Source organism: Panulirus ornatus, chromosome 40 (assembly GCF_036320965.1).
Source record: "Panulirus ornatus isolate Po-2019 chromosome 40, ASM3632096v1, whole genome shotgun sequence".
NCBI classification, from domain to species: domain Eukaryota; kingdom Metazoa; phylum Arthropoda; class Malacostraca; order Decapoda; family Palinuridae; genus Panulirus; species Panulirus ornatus.
This window is the reverse complement of record NC_092263.1, coordinates 17,621,308-17,646,240: the sequence shown is the minus strand read 5'-3', so window position 1 is coordinate 17,646,240 and position 24,933 is coordinate 17,621,308. Positions and strand designations below refer to the sequence as shown.

General features: G+C 40.5%; 1 protein-coding gene across 6 annotated transcripts in view; it reads left to right on the top strand.

Annotated features, from left to right (window-relative positions):
* The window catches only part of LOC139761487 (uncharacterized), a 67,851-nt gene that overhangs the window by 10,280 nt on the left and 32,638 nt on the right, over window positions 1-24,933 (top strand). For 5 of the 6 annotated variants that reach the window (XR_011715525.1, XR_011715526.1, XR_011715527.1 and 2 more), the window contains exon 4: window positions 7,323-11,976. Coding sequence is in view for 2 of the 6 variants with exons in the window: in XM_071685747.1 (XP_071541848.1) it covers window positions 7,323-11,976 (4,654 nt within the window). In the remaining 4 variants the exon portion in view is untranslated. Of the gene's footprint in view, window positions 1-7,322; window positions 11,977-19,632; window positions 19,773-24,933 lie in introns of all 6 variants that reach the window. The other variant, XR_011715528.1, reaches the window with a different exon arrangement.

Here is a 24,933-nt window from a genome sequence, read left to right as displayed (position 1 = left end):
ACTTGGTGTGGGTGCCATGTGAGTGAACTAAAATCCTCAGATTTTTCAATAATGAGTAATAGTATGTGAGTAGGGGAGACAGGATTCTACCTTCATATTCCTTGTGTCATATAAGGTGGCAAAAGATGATGGGAGCAGGAGGCTGGAAACCCTCTATTTTTTTATTTTATTTTGTAAATGACTGAACAAAAGACGAAGCCAAAGGAATGATAATTATGTTTAAGAAATAGAAACCTGGATGTTCTGGCACTGAATGAATCAAGGGTAAAGGATGTGAATGGTATGGAAATGTCTTAGGAGTAAAGTTAGGGGTTGATGAGAGGATAAGAGCTAAGGTTGTAGTGCTGCTCCTCAAGCACGAGTTGTTGGAGTGTGTGAAAGAGTGTAAAGAAGTGTTGTTGAAGATTTTTGTGGGTAGAAATAAAAGTGGATGGTAAAAGATGGGTGATTGTGGGTGCTTATGCAAATGGCCATGAGAAGAAATTTCATGAGAAGCAAGTGTTTTGGGAACAACTGAGTGAATGTGTCAGCAGGTTGATGCATGAGAGTGGGTATTAGTGATGGGTGATTTGCATGTGAACGTGAGTAATGTGTCAGTTAGGGTATAATTGGGGGACATTGGGTATTCAGTATTATGAATGCAAATGGTGAATGGCTTGTGAAGTTTTGTGCTGAAAATGAAATGTTGAGAATATCATTAAATTTTAGGGAGAATGCACGAGACTGGGTTATAGTGATGGGTGATTTGAATGCAAAGGTGAGTAATGTGGCAGTTGAGGGAATAATTGGTATACATGGGGTGTTCAGTGTTGTAAATGGAAATGGTGAAGAGCTTGTAGATTTATGTGCTGAAAAAGGACTGATGATTGGGAATACCTGGTTCAAAAAGCGAGATATACATAAGTATACTTATGTAAGTTCGCTGATGATACAGCGCTGGTGGCTGATTCATGTGAGAAACTGCAGAAGCTGGTGACTGAGTTTGGTAAAGTGTGTGGAAGAAGAAAGTTAAGAGTAAATGTGAATAAGAGCAAGGTTATTAGGTACAGTAGGGTTGAGGGTCAAGTCAATTGGGAGGTGAGTTTGAATGGAGAAAAACTGGAGGAAGTGAAATGTTTTAGATATCTAGGAGTGGATCTGGCAGCGGATAGAACCATGGAAGCGGAAGTGGATCATAGGGTGGGGGAGGGGGCGAAAATCCTGGGGGCCTTGAAGAATGTGTGGAAGTCGAGAACATTATCTCGGAAAGCAAAAATGGGTATGTTTGAAGGAATAGTGGTTCCAACAATGTTGTATGGTTGCGAGGCGTGGGCTATGGATAGAGTTGTGCGCAGGAGGATGGATGTGCTGGAAATGAGATGTTTGAGGACAATGTGTGGTGTGAGGTGGTTTGATCGAGTGAGTAATGTAAGGGTAAGAGAGATGTGTGGAAATAAAAAGAGCGTGGTTGAGAGAGCAGAAGAGGGTGTTTTGAAGTGGTTTGGGCACATGGAGAGAATGAGTGAGGAAAGATTGACCAAGAGGATATATGTGTCGGAGGTGGAGGGAATGAGGAGAAGAGGGAGACCAAATTGGAGGTGGAAAGATGGAGTGAAAAAGATTTTGTGTGATTGGGGCCTGAACATGCAGGAGGGTGAAAGGAGGGCAAGGAATAGAGTGAATTGGAGCGATGTGGTATACCAGGGTTGACGTGCTGTCAGTGGATTGAATCAAGGCATGTGAAGCGTCTAGGGTAAACCATGGAAAGCTGTGTAGGTATGTATATTTGCGTGTGTGGACGTATGTATATACATGTGTATGGGGGGGGTTGGGCCATTTCTTTCGTCTGTTTCCTTGCGCTACCTCGCAAACGCGGGAGACAGCGACAAGGTATAATAATGAAAAAAAAAAAAAATACTTATGTAAGTAGGAGAGATGGCCAGAGAGCATTATTGGATTACATGTTAATTGACAGACGCGCGAAAGAGAGACTTTTGGATGTTAATGTGCTGAGAGGTGCAACTGGAGTGATGTCTGGTCATTATCTTGTGGAGGCTAAGGTGAAGATTTGTATGGGTTTTCAGAAAAGAAGAGTGAATGTTGGGGTGAAGAGGGAGGTGAGAGTAAGTGAGCTTGGGAAGGAGACTTGTGTGAGGAAGTACCAGGAGAGACTGAGTACAGAATGGAAAAAGGTGAGAACATTGGAAGTAAGGGGAGTGGGGGAGGAATGGGATGTATTTAGGGAATCAGTGATGGATTGCGCAAAAGATGCTTGTGGCATGAGAAGAGTGGGAGATGGGTTGATTAGAAAGGGTAGTGAGTGGTGGGATGAAGAAGTAAGAGTATTAGTGAAAGAGAAGAGAGAGGCATTTGGACGATTTTTGCAGGGAAAAAATGCAATTGAGTGGGAGATGTATAAAAGAAAGAGACAGGAGGTCAAGAGAAAGGTGCAAGAGGTGAAAAAAAGGGCAAATGAGAGTTGGGGTGAGAGAGTATCATTAAATTTTAGGGAGAATAAAAAGATGTTCTGGAAGGAGGTAAATAAAGTGCGTAAGACAAGGGAGCAAATGGGAACTTCAGTGAAGGGCGCAAATGGGGAGGTGATAACAAGTAGTGGTGATGTGAGAAGGAGATGGAGTGAGTATTTTGAAGGTTTGTTGAATGTGTTTGATGATAGAGTGGCAGATATAGGGTGTTTTGGTCGAGGTGGTGTGCAAAGTGAGAGGGTTAGGGAAAATGATTTGGTAAACAGAGAAGAGGTAGTAAAAGCTTTGTGGAAGATGAAAGCCGGCAAGGCAGCAGGTTTGGATGGTATTGCAGTGGAATTTATTAAAAAAGGGGGTGACTGTATTGTTGACTGGTTGGTAAGGTTATTTAATGTATGTATGACTCATGGTGAGGTGCCTGAGGATTGGCGGAATGCGTGCATAGTGCCATTGTACAGAGGCAAAGGGGATAAGAGTGAGTGCTCAAATTACAGAGGTATAAGTTTGTTGAGTATTCCTGGTAAATTATATGGGAGGGTATTGATTGAGAGGGTGAAGGCATGTACAGAGCATCAGATTGGGGAAGAGCAGTGTGGTTTCAGAAGTGGTAGAGGATGTGTGGATCAGGTGTTTGCTTTGAAGAATGTGTGTGAGAAATACTTAGAAAAGCAAATGGATTTGTATGTAGCATTTATGGATCTGGAGAAGGCATATGATAGAGTTGATAGAGATGCTCTGTGGAAGGTATTAAGAATATATGGTGTGGGAGGCAAGTTGTTAGAAGCAGTGAAAAGTTTTTATCGAGGATGTAAGGCATGTGTACGTGTAGGAAGGGAGGAAAGTGATTGGTTCTCAGTGAATGTAGGTTTGCGGCAGGGGTGTGTGATGTCTCCATGGTTGTTTAATTTGTTTATGGATGGGGTTGTTAGAGAGGTGAATGCAAGAGTTTTGGAAAGAGGGGCAAGTATGAAGTCTGTTGGGGATGAGAGAACTTGGGAAGTGAGTCAGTTGTTGTTTGCTGATGATACAGCGCTGGTGGCTGATTCATGTGAGAAACTGCAGAAGCTGGTGACTGAGTTTGGTAAAGTGTGTGAAAGAAGAAAGTTAAGAGTAAATGTGAATAAGAGCAAGGTTATTAGGTATAGTAGGGTTGAGGGTCAAGTCAATTGGGAGGTGAGTTTGAATGGAGAAAAACTGGAGGAAGTAAAGTGTTTTAGATATCTGGGAGTGGATCTGGCAGCGGATTGAACCATGGAAGTGGAAGTGGATCATAGGATGGGGGAGGGGGCGAAAATTCTGGGAGCCTTGAAGAATGTGTGGAAGTCAAGAACATTATCTCGGAAAGCAAAAATGGGTATGTTTGAAGGAATAGTGGTTCCAACAATGTTGTATGGTTGCGAGGCGTGGGCTATGGATAGAGTGGTGCGCAGGAGGATGGATGTGCTGGAAATGAGATGTTTGAGGACAATATGTGGTGTGAGGTGGTTTGATCGAGTAAGTAACGTAAGGGTAAGAGAGATGTGTGGAAATAAAAAGAGCGTGGTTGAGAGAGCAGAAGAGGGTGTTTTGAAATGGTTTGGGCACATGGAGAGAATGAGTGAGGAAAGATTGACCAAGAGGATATATGTGTCGGAGGTGGAGGGAACGAGGAGAAGAGGGAGACCAAATTGGAGGTGGAAAGATGGAGTGAAAAAGATTTTGTATGATCGGGGCCTGAACATGCAGGAGGGTGAAAGGAGGGCAAGGAATAGAGTGAATTGGAGCGATGTGGTATACAGGGGTTGACGTGCTGTCAGTGGATTGAATCAGGGCATGTGAAGCGTCTGGGGTAAACCATGGAAAGCTGTGTAGGTATGTATATTTGCGTGTGTGGACGTATGTATGTACATGTGTATGGGGTTGGGTTGGGCCATCTCTTTCGTCTGTTTCCTTGCGCTACCTCGCAAACGCGGGAGACAGCAACAAAAAAAAAAAAAGATTTTTGGAAGGAGGTAAATAAAGTACGTAAGGCAAGAGAACAAATGGGAACTTCAGTGAAGGAGGCCAATGGGGAGGTAAGAATAAGTTGTGGTGAAGTAAGAAGGAGATGGAGTGAGTATTTTGAAGGTTTTTTGAATGTGTTTGATGATAGAGTGGCAGATATAGGGTGTTTCGGTCGAGGTGGTGTGCAAAGTGAGAGGGTCAGGGAGAATGGTTTGGTAAACAGAGAAGAGGTAGTAAAAGCTTTGTGGAAGATGAAAGCTGGCAAGGTGGCAGGTTTGGATGGTATTGCAGTGGAATTTATTAAAAAAGGGGTTGACTGTGTTGTTGACTGGTTGGTAAGGATATTCAGTATATGTATGGTTCATGGTGAGGTGCCTGAGGATTGGCGGAATACATACTTAGTGCCATTGTACAAAGACAAAGGGAATAAATGTGAATGTTCACATTACAGAGGTATAAGTTTGTTGAGTATCCCTGGGAAATTATATGGGAGAGTACTGATTGAGAGGGTGAAGGCATGTACAGAGCATCAGATTGGGGAAGAGCAGTGTGGTTTCAGAGGTGGTAGAGGATGTGTGGATCACGTGTTTGCTTTAAAGAATGTATGAGAGAAATACTTAGAAAAACAGATGGATTTGTATGTAGCATTTATGGATCTGGAGAATGCATATGATAGAGTTGATAGAGCTGCTCTGTGGAAGGTATTAAGTGTATATGGTGTGGGAGGCAAGTTGCTAGAAGCAATGAAAAGTTTTTATCGAGGACGTAAGGCATGTGTACGAGTAGGAAGAGAGGAAAGTGATTGGTTCTCGGTGAATGTTGGTTTGCGGTAGGGTTGCGTGATGTCTCCATGGTTGTTTAATTTGTTTATGGATGGGGTTGTTAGAGAGGTGAATGCAAGAGTTTTGGAGAGAGAGGCAAGTATGCAGTCTGTTGTGGATGAGAGGGCTTTGGAAATGAGTCAGTTGTTGTTTGCTGATGATACAGTGCTGGTGACTGATTCAGGTGATAGACTGCAGAAGCTGGTGACTGAGTTTAGTAAAGAAGAAAGCTGAGTGTAATGTGAATAAGAGCAAGGTTATTAGGTTAATAGGGATGACGGACAAGTTAATTGGGAGGTAAGATTGAATGGAGAAAAACTGGAGGAAGTGAAGTGTTTTAGATATCTGTGAGTGGATTTAGCAGTGGGTGGAACCATGGAAGTGGAAGTGAGTCAGAGGGTGGGGGAGGGGGTGAAGGTTCTGGGAGCATTGAAGAATATGTGGAAGGCGAGAATGTTATCTCGGAGAGCAAATTGAGTATGTTTGAATGAATATTGGTTCATTATTTCCCTGCTAAAAAATGTAGTACAGATGTAGGAAAATGCTTCTTTTCCAATAGGTGTGTTGAGCACTGGAATAAGTTACCATCAGACATAGTGAATGCTAAGACTATAAATACCTTCAAAAGTCATTTTGACAAATATTTTATATATTCAGGTATACTCTGAGAAAAATGCCAGAAATTAATGTATGAATGACAGCAACAGGGACACTAAAAGGCTAATGTTGCAGCAGCGGGGAGTCGGTGATAGCTTAAAAAACTGCTGAGTGGAATTACATCTTACTGTTAATATTTTTTTTTTTTTACCAGACAACCTAGTCGTGGACCAATCAGGCCTCCTGTTGTCTGTCCTTTTCATATAAAGCTCATGTAAAATCTCATGTAATCAATGGATCATATGACTGGGTCATAATTTTCTTCATTTTAACATAAATGTAAAACTCCTTCAGGTCTCTTTTGCTGTTTTTGATAAATGCTTACTTTGTTGCTTAAGTCTCTTAGTCATTGCAGATTTACATAATTTACTCAATTATGTTGGTTATTGGTTTCCTTGAGGTTCTTATGAGTGACTCTCTTAGACATCAGGCACATTCTCATTTCACCATTCTATTACCTTGTCTTTGTTTTTGAAATAGACCATATGTATCAAATTGGCACATATGTTCCCTTTACTGATTTGAAAGTTTCATTTAAGCTCTTTCAAGCTACTTTCATGTTGTTTTTATTGACCATATCATCCCATATTTGCCTGTGTAGAGAAATGCAAATATCATTAAGATATACAAGTTTGAAATGGTATTTTTTGCAAGTGTCATGGTAACCAGCATTACATGTAGTGCTGAAAGTGACCTCAAAAGTAATTTGTCATTGATCAGTTGTACCAAACTTTTCTCCTAATTCACCATTATTAATCAGATCCTCACTTGTAGTTAGAACTAAATCTAATATATTCTTGTCTTAAGTAGAATTCTCTTCTAATTCAATCAGGGCATTATCAAGCAAAGTTACATAGAGTCAGCACCCATACCAACATGAAAGGGATTTTTCCCTCTTAGATAGTGAAGGATTGTATGTATACAACAGCAGCAGTATTTTAATGATAATGCTGATGATTAGCATTTACTTTATGGTTAATATTAGATTATTTTTAATGCTTGCCTTTTTTTCCTAAGTGAAGTATCATCAGGAACAGATGACCGAACTTTCATGTAAAAATCCCTGCTTGATTCCATCTGTTCTTACTTTTGGAAAGTGGTAATACAGAGGAGGAGGACTTCCAGCACTCTATTCCCTCCTTATATGACACACATTAGAAGCATGGGTATTATTCTTTCTCCCTTATCTTTAGGTATAATTCACATTTTACTATTGTTGTTATTACTTTCATTATATACAAAGTACTATTGATAGTATTCCTTGATAAAGGTAGAAATGGGAAACATAATGCTTGATTCTAGAGAATTTTAATTCATAACATGAATTTCATTAAGGTGCTCATGTAATTTAGATTTTATGTAAGACACTGCTGATAACATGTACTTGCAATTGCAGGCATGCTACAAGCAAGTGTCACACTCTGGTTGATCTGAATAGCAACCTGTCTCATTATGGGTTCCGTGGAGAAGCGCTGGCAAGTGTTATTGAGGTGGCAGCAATTGTTGACATTACTTCTAGACCCCATGGCTCTACTCAGACCTTCTCAAAACTTTTCACATATGGTAAAGAAAAATCTGTTGGGATTGCAAAGACTGTTAGACCAAGCATGGGTACTACTGTGACAATTCAGGATTTTATGTATAACATGCCTGTTAGACGAAAGTTAATCAAAGAAGCTATTGACATTGAGAGCATAAGAAAATGTTTGGAGAGTTTTGCTTTGATGCACCCAAAAGTGTCATTCAGTTTAAGAAATGACAAAAATAACACTGTAGTTATTCAAACTTGCAAGAGCAGCAGCACATTATCAACCTTCTTGCAGCTGTTTGGAACAGAGAAAGCCCAGGGACTTGTGGAAGTGAAGCATACAGTAGATTCATTTACAGTTTCAGGTTACCTCAGTGTACAGCCACACATGACTAAGGCCCTTCAGTTTGTTTATGTGAACAAAAGACTTGTTTTAAAGACAAAGATCCATAAATTGGTAAATGACTTACTTGCTAGAACTTCCATCATTAGCAGTAGACTTCATCCAAGTTGTGTAGGGCCAGAAAAAGCACCATCAAGTCCACCAAAAAGGATGAATTTGTATGGGATATTTTTAATTAACATTGAATGTCCTTACAGTGATTATGACATATGTTTGGACCCAGCCAAGACTCTGGTAGAATTCAAGGAATGGGATAAGCTGTTACTCTGCATTGAGGAAATGATTATTAAATTTGCTGAAGAGGAAAATTTGGTGATCTCTTTAGATGAAAGATATCGGAGAAGTGGAAGAGATGAAGAAATGGAAGAGGAAGAGAACTCAAGTTTATCACATAGTAGTTCATCACGCCTTCAGATGTTCAGCCTGAAAAGGTCTGGAGAAGAAAATGATGCACAGGAGGTAAACAGTGAGAAGTATGGACAAGCTTTCTGCACCCAAGATAATTTATTAGCTGTTCACAGCCTTCCAGTCAAAAGAGTTAAAAAAACACATAATAAAAATGAAAATTTCAATAAGGATTATCCTTATTCAGACAATACAAAGAACTGTTATATTCATAAAGAAGGAAATGAAAGTAGCACATGCCTTACAGTTAGCAAAAGTGCAGTTCACCAAAAGATGCATCAAGAAGAGAACTGCTCACAACCTTCATGTTCCTTAGCTGAAGTGGAGTTGCCTCTTCTTGGAGGAGATAAGGTACAGAAAGGATGCATCTCCAAAGATAATTGTACAGGTTATGATACGGCAGTTTCAGAAATTACCATTGGTGGTAGATTCAATTCCTTAGAACTTTTCAAAGAAGTAGTTGAGCTAAATAATCATGGGAATGATGAATTAGTGAGTGAGCTAGATAGATTAATCCCAAATTGTGATGCTGCAACAGTTGTAGAAAAATCTTTGATACAGCGGAATTTGGAAAGAGTCGCTAGTTGCAGTTCTGAAAATGAAGATTGTGAAAGTAAATTCAGAGAGCATTTAGATGAAAATGTCAGCTCCTTAGATGAATTCATGAATTTCTATAATGCTGACAGACAGAAGACTGAATTGGAGTCATACAAAACTCCAGTGCAGGCTGTACAACATACTCCTAGATCACCACCAGCACTAAGAACTATGAAAAATAATTTATCTGCTTCAGAAGACATAGATGATACATCATTCAGTGTTCAGTTGAGCCCAAATTTTGATAGGCATAATGAGAGAAAATCCCTTAGTAAATCTCTCAGTAACAGATGGAAAAAACACCAAAGTAGAACTAAGGCTGTCCAGACTCACCAGAACTTTGCGTACCAATGGAAGAATATGGTACCAAAGTTTGTTGGTAGTATTTCTGGGAATGAAAAGAAGTGCATTGGCAAAGATGACAGTAGCAAGAACAGTGACTGGATCCAGCCTGATGTTTTACATTCTGAATGTGTAGTGAAAGCAAATGTAAACAGAATTTTGGAGAACAAGGAAGGTACTGGTAACCTGAACAGTGTCTTCAAATTTCATCCAGTTATATGCAAAAAAGTAGAACACAAAGATAGCACAGAGAATTTCTTAATGGGTAAAGAATGTGGGTTATTAGATTATGCTCATTGTCCTAGTTTCAGCACATCAGAAATACAGAATTTAGTCAGTTTGAATGATGAGAGACAGCTTCTCCAGCAGAAGGATCTGGTAAGCAGTAATTGTATTGATATTCCAGAAAATTACACCACACTGTCAGAAAAAATTTCTAATGATGGTGTAGAGCACCCAAATAAGATTAGTTGTCAGGCTATGGAAAGTAAGAAATCTTTTGAAAAAGACATAGTACATGAAAAAGACATAGTGCTTTGTCAGAAACAAAGAAGTTTGACCCTCCAGACTCATATGAGAGAAAATATCAGGAGGGAATGTGATGAAACAGAGCTAAACATTAGTATTACAGATCCAATCAAATCCATATCTGAAATTCTAACAAATGATAACTTATGTGATATAAGTGACACATTGAGAGAAAGATCAGAAAGCAGGAAGTTACTAAAATCATATGAAGATACATGTTATAGTCCAAAATTGTCAAGTATGCCATTTCAGTCTTTTTTAGGACAAAAAGATTGTATGAAGAGCAATAAGGTATTTATATCAAAAGTCAACACTAATGATCCAGTTAGTCATAGGGATACATTAGTTGATACTGACATAGTATATACAAATTCACAAAGTATTATGTCTGCTGTCTTCACACAGCCTTTTGAAGTGGAATATATGGCACAAAATGACCGAGTATGTACTGGCAGCCACTTGCATTATAAAGGGTTACAGGCAAATAGTAGTAATGTCACACAAGAATCTCAGGGTTTTACACCCTCAGGTGGAAGTGAGAATTTATGTCAAGATGCCATGCAAAGATCAACTGATGATAACAGTGATGAGATTCCAGGATATTCTTCCATTATACTACAAAAGACTGATGATATTCTTCGCAATAAGGAATCCATATTTGTCAGTGGCAAAGGGACTGATACTGATAACAGATATAAACAAAGAAATATTTCACATCAAAGAATATCCAAAGAGCAAAAAAGAGATAAGAGACCATGTCGTGAAAGTATTAGAGATGATACTAATGAATCTCACCCCTTATCATCACATATTACATTGGACTGCAGTGTGAATTTTGTACATGAGCGTCTTGAACATTTCCCCAATGAAAATGTTGAAAAAAAGGAATTACAGCTTGTCACCTCAACATTTCCCATAGGTAGTAAAAACAGTGCCAGGGATATGAAGAACAGCAGCAATGACCCAAGTGATGAAGAAGTGATCTCAGCATCTTCCAAATCACCTAACTCATTTTCTGAATCTCTACATTTCTCTCAGCTCACTGAACTAGACAGTAGAGAAACTCAGGAAGGAGCTCAGATGTGCAGTATGGTTGATTGTAGGTTGAATGAAACAGAATCAACCAATTTGTCCATGGGAAGCTTTTCTTTCTCTTCTAGTGAAGTGATGCACAAAGCAAAGAAACAGATAACTTCTTGTGAGATAGTCTGGCATGGTGAAATGATTCACACTGGAGAAGAGGACAGGTATGAGAATGGAGGTAAGGAAAATGTAGATGATAAATGTTGTCCCACTGATATACTTTCATCATCAAGGAATATAAATCCCTACACTTTGAGTGAAAATTCTGAAACATATGTGATTTCAAATGCTGAGGTTCTTTCTAACACACCTGATGTTTCTAAAAGAGAAGAAATAAAGAAGAGAAACTCCATAGATGTTCAGAATTATAGTGATGATGAAGACATTGTGATCCATTGTGCTTCAAATGACAGTTGTGTCAAGTTAGATGACTCTGAAAATGCCAGTAATGATAGTGAAGTTCATGTAGGTAGCAGATGGAAGGAAGTGTGTGATGAAAATGGAAGAAAGGTGTTTGTTGATATTCAGACTGGAAACACCTTATATAAGCCCCCACTTCTAGGAGAAGCTCCTGGTTGGAATAGTAGTCAGCCTCTTGGGACTCCACTTCTCAAAGTTCCATTAACACATGACTCATGCTATAAACCTGTGGGAATAACTGTTAAAAGTAGACAAACCTTTTCTTTAAGCCATGGATTTAGTGATTTGATATCTTGGAAAAAAATGAGAGATATTAAAAGAAGTTTAAATTTGAAGAAGAATTCAAGTTTAGGATTATCTTTATGTGATAAAGATGATGGTGGAAGTGGTGTTATATTAGAGGAAGAGACTAAACTTTTAGCTCCAAATGTAGGTAACTCACTACTGCCAGAAGAGCAGAAAGCCATAAAGTCTGTACTGAAAGACTCTGAAACAGATGAATTTACCATTAAGTGGTCAGACAAGCCACCAACCATTCAACAGGGCAAATCAGAGCTCGCAGATATCACAAGGATTTGCCAGATGTGGGAAGCTCCACACTTTGCCATGGATACAGATATACTGAACTCAGAAGCTCAAGCAACAATGGCAGAAAGAGGAAGAAGGATAAGAGGAGCTATGGTGAGAGTTTATAATATAGTTCACCCATACAAGTTCTCAAGGGAAATGCTTCAGTCTTGCAAGGTAAATATGTCAGATAAAGAGTATTATTATTTATTTCATATAACACCATTATTTGATGTGCTTTCCAATTCAGTTTCAGGCAAGTCATATAAAAAGGATAGGTAATGTATTTAAAATTCATTAAATGTCATGAACATTTCAGATATAGTAAGAGTATTGTCAAAATACCCACTTTTGCCATGAGTGAGGGAGAACAGGAAATGTGTTGGAAGATTTCGAGAGGGAAGATAGGGAAAATGACATGGAAGGAATGGGTAGTAAGGTGCAGCATATGTGAAAAGTTGTATCAGAGATTATTGTAACAACAGACTGGATGTTTGCAATTTGTAGTTCAATTTATATGTAATGTATGAAAGGAATAGTTATAAAAGTTTCATAATCAACAGTGGAAAGTATTTTGCATCAACCTTGCTGTAGAACAGTGAATATCAAGAGGGAGAATGTGAGAAAGAATTTGGTTGCATGGTCCAGATTTCTCACTGTGAGACTTTGCTGTGAAATTATAATGGAAAAGGAAGAATTATAAGTAGCTCCTACTAACATTGGAAAAAACATTGAAGATTCCAGGATGATGCCCTAGATTTTGTGGGGTGTGAGAGATTTGTTAAAAAGATCAGTGAGAGGATTCACTGAAAATATTAAAGCAGTTGTTAGAATTATTGTAGGGTTGATTGATTGGTAAAGAAAGGTTCATGTAGGTGTAAAGGTGTTATATTGCTTTGGTTGTTCATTGGTTATTGCCAACAAGTCACATTGTTGCTGGAAAATATGGACAAGGTAGTGAGTGTTGAGTATTGGAAGGAATTCAATGTAGGGTTATTGACACAGTCCAAGTTTGATTGATTATCTGGCTAACTGGGGATAGGATAGTATTGGATAAATCTTAAACACTGGATTTTCAATTTTGTCTTAGAATTGCAAAATATACAGACCACAGTATGGGAGCAAGGCCATATCATTTGGACTTGTCTCATTTATTACTGGCGAACCTCCCTTCACAGATTGATATTATGTTGTATTTTTGTATCTTGATGTATAATCTTAACCTTTGTTGCATTTTAACCTAGGAGAGTAAGGTATGTGTGCAGTTAGGAGGGGAGGAGGTTGCGTAGTTTCAAGTGAAGGTGAGTCTGCATAATGGGTGTGAAGTTACCATGGTTCTATGGTTGTTTGATATGTTTATGGATGGGGTGGTGAGGGAGCTGAATGCAAGGATCTTAGAAAGAGGCATGGGTTTACAGTATGCTGGGTGTTGGGGGCCTGGGAGATGAGTTCTGATAGCAGACTCATAAAAGAAACTCCTGGAGTTTTTTCCAAATTTTTGAGAGTGTATGAAAGGAGGAAGTTGAGAAAGAATGTGAATAAAAGTAAGGTAATGAGCCGTAGCAATTGGGATGAGACATGTTGGGTTAAAAGTGAGTTTGAAAGTGTAAAACTTGGAGGAAGTGGAGTGCTATAGGTACCTGGCAGTGGTTGTGGCAGTTAATGGAAGCATAGGAACTGAAGTGAATTATTGGGTGGGAGGAGGCATCACATTGTAAGTGACTTGATTATCCCTTTCCATGATTAATACAAAAGACATATGTAATATACAACATAATACATGCACATGTAAATGCAACATTTCACCCACCTTGATCCTGGTAGTGTAATGGAGTTTACTCTCAAAGCTAAGTTATGATTTGTCATTGATATAGAGAGAGCTTACACTGTTTACTGTAAATCACTAGTTTTTTGAGTTACATTCACCCATGTATTTATAGCTTGTAGTTAAGCCTTTGTGTCATTGCTTTGTTGAATAGATTTTAAAACATTGTTATACTCACTGGTCACTCCACACAATATAATATAGACTGAACTTTTGAAACTGATTTTGATATTTGATTGAATGTGCTAGTGTACCAAACAGGAAGCAACATGCCAATACTTTGAAATACTACGGTTGGTCATGGCACCACTCTCAAGTCCTAAGACCATCTCATGTGCTAGTGTACCAAACAGGAAGCAACATGCCAATACTTTGAAATACTACGGTTGGTCATGGCACCACTCTCAAGTCCTAAGACCATCTCATGTGAATATAACATGAGCTTCAGCATTGGCCCTCTCTCTGTCTTAACTGTGGCAAATCTTTGTTGCTCTGCTCCAGCCCACCAGTGCCACCCTGTCAGTCCCTTGTTTAGCCATTGCAAACCAGCCATGTTATTCCAAGGCTCTCTACAAGCAACAGGCTCTCAACAAACAACCTGCTTTAGATCACCAGTGCCACATGCAGGTGTCTCAAATAGCATCTTTGCTGTTCAGCACCCATTTACTATCATTTACAGCATGTGGTACCCAGCTGATTAGCTCCACATGGCAACCAACTAATGTGCTCCTATTTGTTGAGTTTACAATCAACACATCTATGTTATCTCATTGCCTCTATGGCCTATAGTGAGTAACAGGGATCTCACAGGTTTGAATTCATTCAGGTCCACAAGTTGTCGATTGTATTACAGGTAATCAGGATTTCTGCATAACTGATTTACCAAACTTCAGTTCTCATTTTCGTAATGGTCATCTGAAAATATTTTGTGTTAATTCTTGGCATACATGCTATGAAAAATTCCAGAGTAAGAAACAACAATGTTAGAAGGATATTTTGATATAATTGCTATTTCCAAATCTTGGTAAGTTACCGATTGTGGAGATTTTCTCGCTGAATACACAGTTCCAAGGTACACACCTTTTGATAGGGATATGGTAAACGAAGTAGGTGATGTTCTTTCATATCTTGTTAATTTCTGTTCATCATCCCTGAAAAATTCTGGGGAATTCTATGCAGTTGTTCTCGATATATCCAAAGCTTTTGACAGGGTGCTGCATTAGGATCTCATTTCGTAGCTCCCCTCTTTTGAATTTCCCTCCTTGCTTTGCTCCCCTATAATTGGCTTCCTCTTTGGCTGATCTATGTCCATGGTTTTGATTGATCAGCTTCTCCCCCTCTCTCTCTGAATTTTGGTGTTCCTTAAGAGTCTGTCCTGTCTCATACACTTTTTCTCCTTTCAGTGATTTTCTTTTTTCCAAAAATAACTAACCAAGACATCCTTTAGTTCTGCTCGTTCTTCTCTCATTTTATCTATATCTCATCTCAACAGAACTTCCTTAATAAACTCAGACTTGGGCTGGATATTTCACTGAAGCAGAGAAAATCTGTTTAAGTGTAATGTCTCCAAGATCCAGTTTCTGTCCATCTTTCTGTTGAAAATTCCTCACAGCTTTCCTTTCTCCTTAGACGGTTCAGTAATTCCACCTCTTGACTCAATTTACATACTTGGTATTACATCCACTCTTACATACTTGGTATTGACATCCACTCTGTTTTGGAAATCCCACATAAAGTAAATACAGTGAACTCTTGATTTAACGGACCCCAATATAATGGATTTCAGATTTAACAGAAAAGTGATAATACAGTACATTGATTAATGATTTGAAAAATTTAAAAAAGAATGAAAAATCTCAGATGCCGCACCATGCGCATTTCATATTGCCCTTGTTTTTGATAATGTGGGGTAGACTCACTTTGTTTCGGCCTCAGTCTGCCTCAAGCTATCATGTGGTCATTTTGTATATAGAGTGTTTCTGTTATTTCAGAATTTTCACTTTATTTGTTTAATAATTTTGCAAATCTTACAATTCTAAATGGCATCAGTGTTTGTTAGAGGTGCAATGAAAGCAGGTAGTCCATCCTCATTTTATTATAAAGAAGTATCCTTTCACAGAAGAGGGGTGGCATCACCTCTGTCTCACTCAGACTCCTGCCTTCAACTGCCCAGTGAGTGTTCCTACACTGCTTGTTGCCTACTGCCCAACTGTTGTACCACACACTAAACCGTACACCCCCTCATTAGATTTTGGTAACTACATGTGACATTTTTTTTACAACAGAAACAAAAACAAAACTATTTTTTTTTTTTATTATACTTTGTCGCTGTCTCCCGCGTTTGCGAGGTAGCGCAAGGAAACAGACAAAAGAAATGGCCCAACCCACCCCCATACACATGTATATACATACGTCCACACACGCAAATATACATACCTACACAGCTTTCCATGGTTTACCCCAGACGCTTCACATGCCTTGATTCAATCCACTGACAGCACGTCAACCCCGGTATACCACATCGCTCCAATTCACTCTATTCCTAGCCCTCCTTTCACCCTCCTGCATGTTCAGGCCCCGATCACACAAAATCTTTTTCACTCCATCTTTCCACCTCCAATTTGGTCTCCCTCTTCTCCTCGTTCCCTCCACCTCCGACACATATATCCTCTTGGTCAATCTTTCCTCACTCATTCTCTCCATGTGCCCAAACCACTTCAAAACACCCTCTTCTGCTCTCTCAACCACGCTCTTTTTATTTCCACACATCTCTCTTACCCTTACGTTACTCACTCGATCAAACCACCTCACACCACACATTGTCCTCAAACATCTCATTTCCAGCACATCCATCCTCCTGCGCACAACTCTATCCATAGCCCACGCCTCGCAACCATACAACATTGTTGGAACCACTATTCCTTCAACATAAGAACAACAAAAAAGAGAATGAAATTAAAATTCCACAAGGGTTAAAGCAAATATACACTTAGATCACTGCTCAGCAACAATACACTTCCTTTAATGTGAGCAGAACAAAAATGACAACACATTAGTGTGTTCACTCTTCACTGGAGCCACTTCAAACAATCTTGCATGTGTGCAAGGCTGTGTCTCACACAATGAGGGCTCCGCCACCTGAGGCTGGGTGTCACCACAACTTGGGCTGAAGCCACTGCTGGTGGGTACTTCACTTGGGGTGTTGAGATATTGGAGCATAGCCTGAGTCACTTTGCTGTTGTGCAGGCTACCTCCAACAACCATGTTGCCCCTCAACTTCCATTTGGGTGCCTTTGCCACTGCTTCAGCATGTCCACTGGACCAAAGAAACTGGTCTGAGAAGATGCGGGCCATGATTCCCAATTTTTTGTTCAAAGTTTCCATCTCATTGCTGTCTAGATTGGTTCCCCTGTTATAGGTGAATTCCTTGGGGGTGCCTCATCAAAAGAAGGTGATTAGCCCTTCTATAACTTGGGATTTTCCTGCATAGGTTTGAATCCTACTCTATGCACCATGTAAGAGGTACAGTGAAAGCAGGTAGTCTATCCTCATTTTATTATAAAGAAGTATCCTTTCACAGGAGAGGGGTGGCATCACCTCTATCTCGGTCTGACTCCTGCCTCCAACTACCCAGCGAGCGTTCCCATGTTGCTGCCCAACAGTCATACCACACACTAAACCTTACAGTGATAGAGGAGTTAAAAGAAAGCATGTGAACTTAAATGTGGCACAGAAATAGGTTACATTCTATTGAACAGACTTTTAGCATCAATGGGCACCCCTTTTCCTTTATTAGTCTGTCAAATCAAGGGTTTACTGTAGTTGTCTGCTTTTAAGAAACTGGGAGTCCTGTTTAGATGTCAAGATTTCTTTCCTTCTGAACAGTTGCTGTGTTTATACAAAGGATTGATCAACTCTTTTAAAAAGTCCTGTGCTCACATCTCACCACATTACAGAAATTGCTAAGTCTGCCTTCAAGGAACTAAGAATCATGTTTGGGTGTGGCCACCTTCTTGATGGAAGTACTTGGAGGGAATGGGCACCAGAGACATTTTTTTTTTCATACTAATCACCATTTCCCACAATAGTGAGGCAGCATTAAGAACAGAGGACTGAGCTTTTGAGGGAATATCCTCACATGGCCCCCTCCTCTGTTCCTTCTTTAGGAAAACTAAAAAACAAGAGGAGAGGATTTCCAGCCCCCTGTTCCCTTCCCTTTAGGTCGCCTTCTATGACATGCAGGGAATACGTGGGAAGTAGTCTTTCTCCCCTATCCCCAGAGTGAGAGTAAGTGAGCTTGGGAAGGAGACTTTTGTGAGGAAGTACCAGGAGAGAATGAGTACAGAATGGAAAAAGGTGAGAACAAAGGACATAAGGGGAGTGGGGGAGGAATGGGATGTATTTAGGGAAGCAGTGATGGCTTGCGCAAAAGATGCTTGTGGCATGAGAAGCGTGGGAGGTGGGCAGATTAAAAAGGGTAGTGAGTGGTGGGATGAAGAAGTAAGATTATTGGTGAAAGAGAAGAGAGAGGCATTTGGACGATTTTTGCAGGAAAATAATGCAAATGACTGGGAGATGTGTAAAAGAAAGAGGCAGGAGGCCAAGAGAAAGGTGCAAGAGGTGAAAAAGAGGGCAAATGAGAGTTGGGGTGAGAGAGTATCATTTAATTTTAGGGAGAATAAAAACATGTTTTGGAAGGAGGTAAATAAAGTGCGTAAGACAAGGTAACAAATGGGAACTTCAGTGAAGGGGGCTAATGGGGAGGTCATGACAAGTAGTGGTGATGTGAGTAGGAGATGGAGTGAGTATTTTGAAGGTTTGCTGAATGTGTTTGATGATAGAGTGGCAAATATAGGGTGTTTTGGTTGAGGTGGTGTGCAAAGTGAGAGGGTTAGGGAGAATGATTTGGTAAACAGAGAAGAGATAGTAAAAGCTTTGCGGAAGATGAAAGCCGGCAAGGCAGCAAGTTTGGATGATATTCCATTGGAATTTATTAAAAAAGGGGGTGACTGTATTGTTGACTGGTTGGTAAGGTTATTTAATGTATGTGTGACTCATGGTGATTTGCCTGAGGATTGTAGGAATGCTTGCATAGCACCACTGTACAAAGGCAAAGGGGATAAAGGTGAGTGCTCAAATTACAGAGGTATAAGATTGTGTCGATCAGGTGTTTGCTTTGAGGAATGTATGCGAGAAATGCTTAGAAAAGCAAATGGATTTGTATGTAGCATGTTGAGTATTCCTGATATATTATATGGGAGGGTATTGATTGAGAGGGTGAGGGCATGTACAGAGCATCAGATTGGGGAAGAGCAGTGTGGTTTCAGAAGTGGTAGAGGATGTGTGGATCAGGTGTTTGCTTTGAGGAATGTATGTGAGAAATACTTAGAAAAGCAAATGGATTTGTATGTAGCATTTATGGATCTGGAGAAGGCATATGATAGAGTTGATAGAGATGCTCTGTGGAAGGTATTAAGAATATATGGTGTGGGAGGCAAGTTGTTAGAAGCAGTGAAAAGTTTTTATCGAGGATGTAAGGCATGTGTACGTGCAGGAAGAGAGGGAAGTGATTGGTTCTCAGTGAATGTTGGTTTGCACCAGGGGTGTGTGATGTCTCCATGGTTGTTTAATTTGTTTATGGATGGGGTTGTTAGGGAGGTGAATGCAAAAGTTTTGGAAAGAGGGGCAAGTATGCAGTCTGTTGTGGATGAGAGAGCTTGGGAATTTAGTCAGTTGTTGTTCGCTAATGATACAGCGCTGGTGGCTGATTGGTGTGAGAAACTGCAGAAGCTGGTGACTGAATTGGTAAAGTGTGTGAAAGAAGAAAGCTGAGAGTAAATGTGAATAAGAGCAAGGTTATTAGGTACAGTAGGGTTTAGGGACAAGTCAATTGGGAGGTAAGTTTGAATGGAGAAAAACTGGAGGAATTGAAGTATTTTAGATATCTGGGAGTGTATTTGGCAACGGATGGAACCATGGAACCACTGGAAAGCATCACAATTTTGCAGGTGATCAAGATATTCCTATGAGTCCACGGGGAAATAATCTCATCATCAGGGGAGACGCAAGAGAGAAATATAACAGTCAGTTGATATACATCGAAGAGACGAAGCTAGGATGCCATTTGGTGATGTGAGAAGGAGATGGAGTGAGTATTTTGAAGGTTTGTTGAATGTGTTTGATGATAGAGTGACAGATATAGGGTGTTTTGGTCGAGGTGGTGTGCAAAGTGAGAGGGTTAGGGAAAATGATTTGGTAAACAGAGAAGAGGTAGTAAAAGCTTTGCGGAAGATGAAAGCCGGCAAGGCAGCAGGTTTGGATGGTATTGCAGTGGAATCTATTAAAAAAGGGGGTGACTGTATTGTTGACTGGTTGGTAAGGTTATTTAATGTATGTATGACTCATGGTGAGGTGCCTGAGGATTGGCGGAATGCGTGCATAGTGCCATTGTACAAAGGCAAAGGGGATAAGAGTGAGTGCTCAAATTACAGAGGTATAAGTTTGTTGAGTATTCCTGGTAAATTATATGGGAGGGTATTGATTGAGAGGGTGAAGGCATGTACAGAGCATCAGATTGGGGAAGAGCAGTGTGGTTTCAGAAGTGGTAGAGGATGTGTGGATCAGGTGTTTGCTTTGAAGAATGTATGTGAGAAATACTTAGAAAAGCAAATGGATTTGTATGTAGCATTTATGGATCTGGAGAAGGCATATGATAGAGTTGATAGGGATGCTCTGTGGAAGGTATTAAGTATATATGGTGTGGGAGGCAAGTTGATAGAAGCAGTGAAAAGTTTTTATCGAGGATGTAAGGCATGTGTACGTGTAGGAAGAGAGGAAAGTGATTGGTTCTCAGTGAATGTAGGTTTGCGGCAGGGGTGTGTGATGTCTCCATGGTTGTTTAATTTGTTTATGGATGGGGTTGTTAGGGAGGTGAATGCAAAAGTTTTGGAAAGAGGGGCAAGTATGAAGTCTGTTGTGGATGAGAGAGCTTGGGAAGTGAGTCAGTTGTTGTTTGCTGATGATACAGCACTGGTGGCTGATTCATGTGAGAAACTGCAGAAGCTGGTGACTGAGTTTGGTAAAGTGTGTGAAAGAAGAAAGTTAAGAGTAAATGTGAATAAGAGCAAGATTATTAGGTACAGTAGGGTTGAGGGTCAAGTCAATTGGGAGGTAAGTTTGAATGGAGAAAAACTGGAGGAAGTAAAGTGTTTTAGATATCTGGGAGTGGATCTGGCAGCGGATGGAACCATGGAAGCAGAAGTGAATCATAAGGTGGGGGAGGGGGCGAAAATCCTGGGAGCCGTGAAGAATGTGTGGAAGTCGAGAACATTATCTCGGAAAGCAAAAATGGGTATGTTTGAAGGAATAGTGGTTCCAACAATGTTGTATGGTTGCGAGGCGTGGGCTATGGATAGAGTTGTGCGCAGGAGGGTGGATGTGCTGGAAATGAGATGTTTGAGGACAATATGTGGTGTGAGGTGGTTTGATCGAGTAAGTAATGTAAGGGTGAGAGAGATGTGTGGAAATAAAAAGAGTGTGGTTGAGAGAGCAGAAGAGGGTGTTTTGAAGTGGTTTGGTCACATGGAGAGAATGAGTGAGGAAAGATTGACCAAGAGGATATATGTGTCAGAGGTGGAGGGAACGAGGAGAAGTGGGAGACTAAATTGGAGGTGGAAAGATGGAGTGAAAAAGATTTTGAGTGATCGGGGCCTGAACATGCAGGAGGGTGAAAGGCGTGCAAGGAATAGAGTGAATTGGAACGATGTGGTATACCGGGGTCGACATGCTGTCAATGGATTGAACCAGGGCATGTGAAGCGTCTGGGGTAAACCATGCAAAGTGTGTGGGGCCTGGATGTGGAAAGGGAGCTGTGGTTTCGGTGCATTATCACATGACAGCTAGAGACTGAGTGTGAACGAATGGGGCCTTTGGTGTTTTTCCTAGCGCTACCTCGCACACATGAGGGGGGAGGGGGTTGTTATTCCATGTGTGGCGAGGTGGCGATGGGAACAAATAAAGGCAGATAGTATGAATTATGTACAAGTGTATATATGTATATGTCTGTGTGTGTATATCTATGTGTACATTGAGATGTATAGGTATGTATATTGTGCGTGTGTGGACATGTATGTATATACATGTGTATGTGGGCGGGTTGGGTTGTCGCTGTCTCCCGCATTTACGAGGTAGCGCAAGGAAACAGACGAAAGAAATGGCCCAACCCACCCCCATACACATGTATATACATACGTCCACACACGCAAATATACATACCTACACAGCTTTCCATGGTTTACCCCAGACGCTTCACATGCCCTGATTCAACCCACTGACAGCACGTCAACCCCGGTATACCACATCGATCCAATTCACTCTATTCCTTGCCCTCCTTTCACCCTCCTGCATGTTCAGGCCCCGATCACACAAAATCTTTTTCGCTCCATCTTTCCACCTCCAATTTGGTCTCCCACTTCTCCTCGTTCCCTCCACCTCCGACACATATATCCTCTTGGTCAATCTTTCCTCACTCATTCTCTCCATGTGCCCAAACCACTTCAAAACACCCTCTTCTGCTCTCTCAACCACGCTCTTTTTATTTCCACACGTCTCTCTTACCCTTACGTTACTTACTCGATCAAACCACCTCACACCACACATTGTCCTCAAACATCTCATTTCCAGCACATCCATCCTCCTGCGCACAACTCTATCCATAGCCCACGCCTCGCAACCATACAACATTGTTGGAACCACTATTCCTTCAAACATACCCATTTTTGCTTTCCGAGATAATGTTCTCGACTTCCACACATTCTTCAAGGCTCCCAGAATTTTCACCCCCTCCCCCACCCTATGATCCACTTCCGCTTCCATGGTTCCATCCGCTGCCAGATCCACTCCCAGATATCTAAAACACTTTACTTCCTCCAGTTTTTCTCCATTCAAACTTACCTCTCAATTGACTTGACCCTTAACCCTACTGTACCTAATAACCTTGCTCTTATTCACATTTACTCTTAACTTTCTTCTTTCACACACTTTACCAAACTCAGTCTCCAGCTTCTGCAGTTTCTCACATGAATCAGCCACCAGCGCTGTATCATCAGCAAACAACAATGACTCACTTGCCAAGCTCTCTCATCCCCAACAGACTTCATACTTGCCCCTCTTTCCAAAACTCTAGCATTCACCTCCCTAACAACCCCATCCATAAACAAATTAAACAACCATGGAGACATCACACACCCCAGCCGCAAACCTACATTCACTTTCTTTTTTTTTTCTTTTTTTTTTTTTCTTTTTTTTTTCGCTGTCTCCCGCGTTTGCGAGGTAGCGCAAGGAAACAGACGAAAGAAATGGCCCAACCCACCCCCATACACAATGTGTATACATACACATCCACACATGCAAATATACACACCTATGCATCTCAATGTACACATATATATACACACACAGACACATACATATATACCCATGCACACAATTCACACTGTCTGCCTTTATTCATTCCCATCGCCACCTCGCCACGCATGGAATACCATCCCCCTACCCCCTCATGTGTGCGAGGTAGCACTAGGAAAAGACAACAAAGGCCCCATTCGTTCACACTCAGTCTCTAGCTGTCATGCAATAATGCCCGAAACCACAGCTCCCTTTCCACATCCAGGCCCCCACACAACTTTCCATGGTTTACCCCAGACGCTTCACATGCCCTGATTCAATCCACTGACAGCACATCAACCCCGGTACACCACATCGATCCAATTCACTCTATTCCTTGCCCTCCTTTCACCCTCCTGCATGTTCAGGCCCCGATCACACAAAATCTTTTTCACTCCATCTTTCCACCTCCAATTTGGTCTCCCACTTCTCCTCGTTCCCTCCCCCTCCGACACATATATCCTCTTGGTCAATCTTTCCTCACTCATTCTCTCCATGTGCCCAAACCATTTCAAAACACCCTCTTCTGCTCTCTCAACCATGCTCTTTTTATTTCCACACATCTCTCTTACCCTTACGTTACTTACTCCTGCGCACAACTCTATCCATAGCCCACGCCTCGCAACCATACAACATTGTTGGAACCACTATTCCTTCAAACATACCCATTTTTGCTTTCCGAGATAATGTTCTCGACTTCCACACATTCTTCAAGGCTCCCAGGATTTTCGCCCCCTCCCCCACCCTATGATTCACTTCTGCTTCCATGGTTCCATCCACTGCCAGATCCACTCCCAGATATCTAAAACACTTTACTTCCTCCAATATCTTTTCTTTTTTTTCATACTATTCGCCATTTCCCGCATTAGCGAGGTAGCGTTATCAACAGAGGACTGGGCCTTAGAGGGAATATCCTCACCTGGCCCCTCTCTCTGTTCCTTCCTTTGGAAAATTAAAAAGAAAAAAAAAAAAAAAAAAACGAGAGGGGAGGATTTCCAGCCACCCGCTCCCTCCCCTTTTAGTCGCCTTCTACGACACGCAGGGAATACGTGGGAAGTATTCTTTCTCCCCTATCCCCAGGAATAAATATATATATATATATATATATATATATATATATATATATATATATATATATATATATATATATATATATATATATATCCAATATATATATATATATATTGACGTTTGTGTAAATAAATTATACATTTCCCTTTTCCATAGCCAGAGGTTGAACCATTATGTGACTGAACCATTATGGGGGTGGGTTGGGCCATTTCTTTCGTCTGTTTCCTTGCGCTACCTCGCAAACGCGGGAGACAGCGACAAAGCAAAAAGAAAAAAATATTATTATTATTATTATTATTATTATTATTATTATTTATTCTTTGTCACTGTCTCCTGCATTAGTGAGGTAGTGCAAGGAAAAAGATGAAAGAATGACCCAACCCACCCACATACACATGTACATAGATAAATGCCCACACACACACACACATATACTTACCAATATATTTCAATGTACACATACATATACATGCACAGACATGTATACACATGTGCATATTCATACTTGCTGGAATGGATGAAGGCAGCAAGTGTGAATATGTACATATGTATATGTGTATATGTCTGTGTATGTATATGTATGTATGTGTTGAAATGTATGGGTATGTATATGTGCGTGTGTGGGTGTTTATGTTTATACATGTGTATGTAGGTGGGTTGAGACATTCTTTCATGTGTTTCCTTGCACTACCTCACTAATGCAGGAAACAGCAACAAAGTATAATAAAAATAATGATAATGTTTATATATTTTTTTTTCATAATATTCGCCATATCCCGCATAAGTGAGGTAGC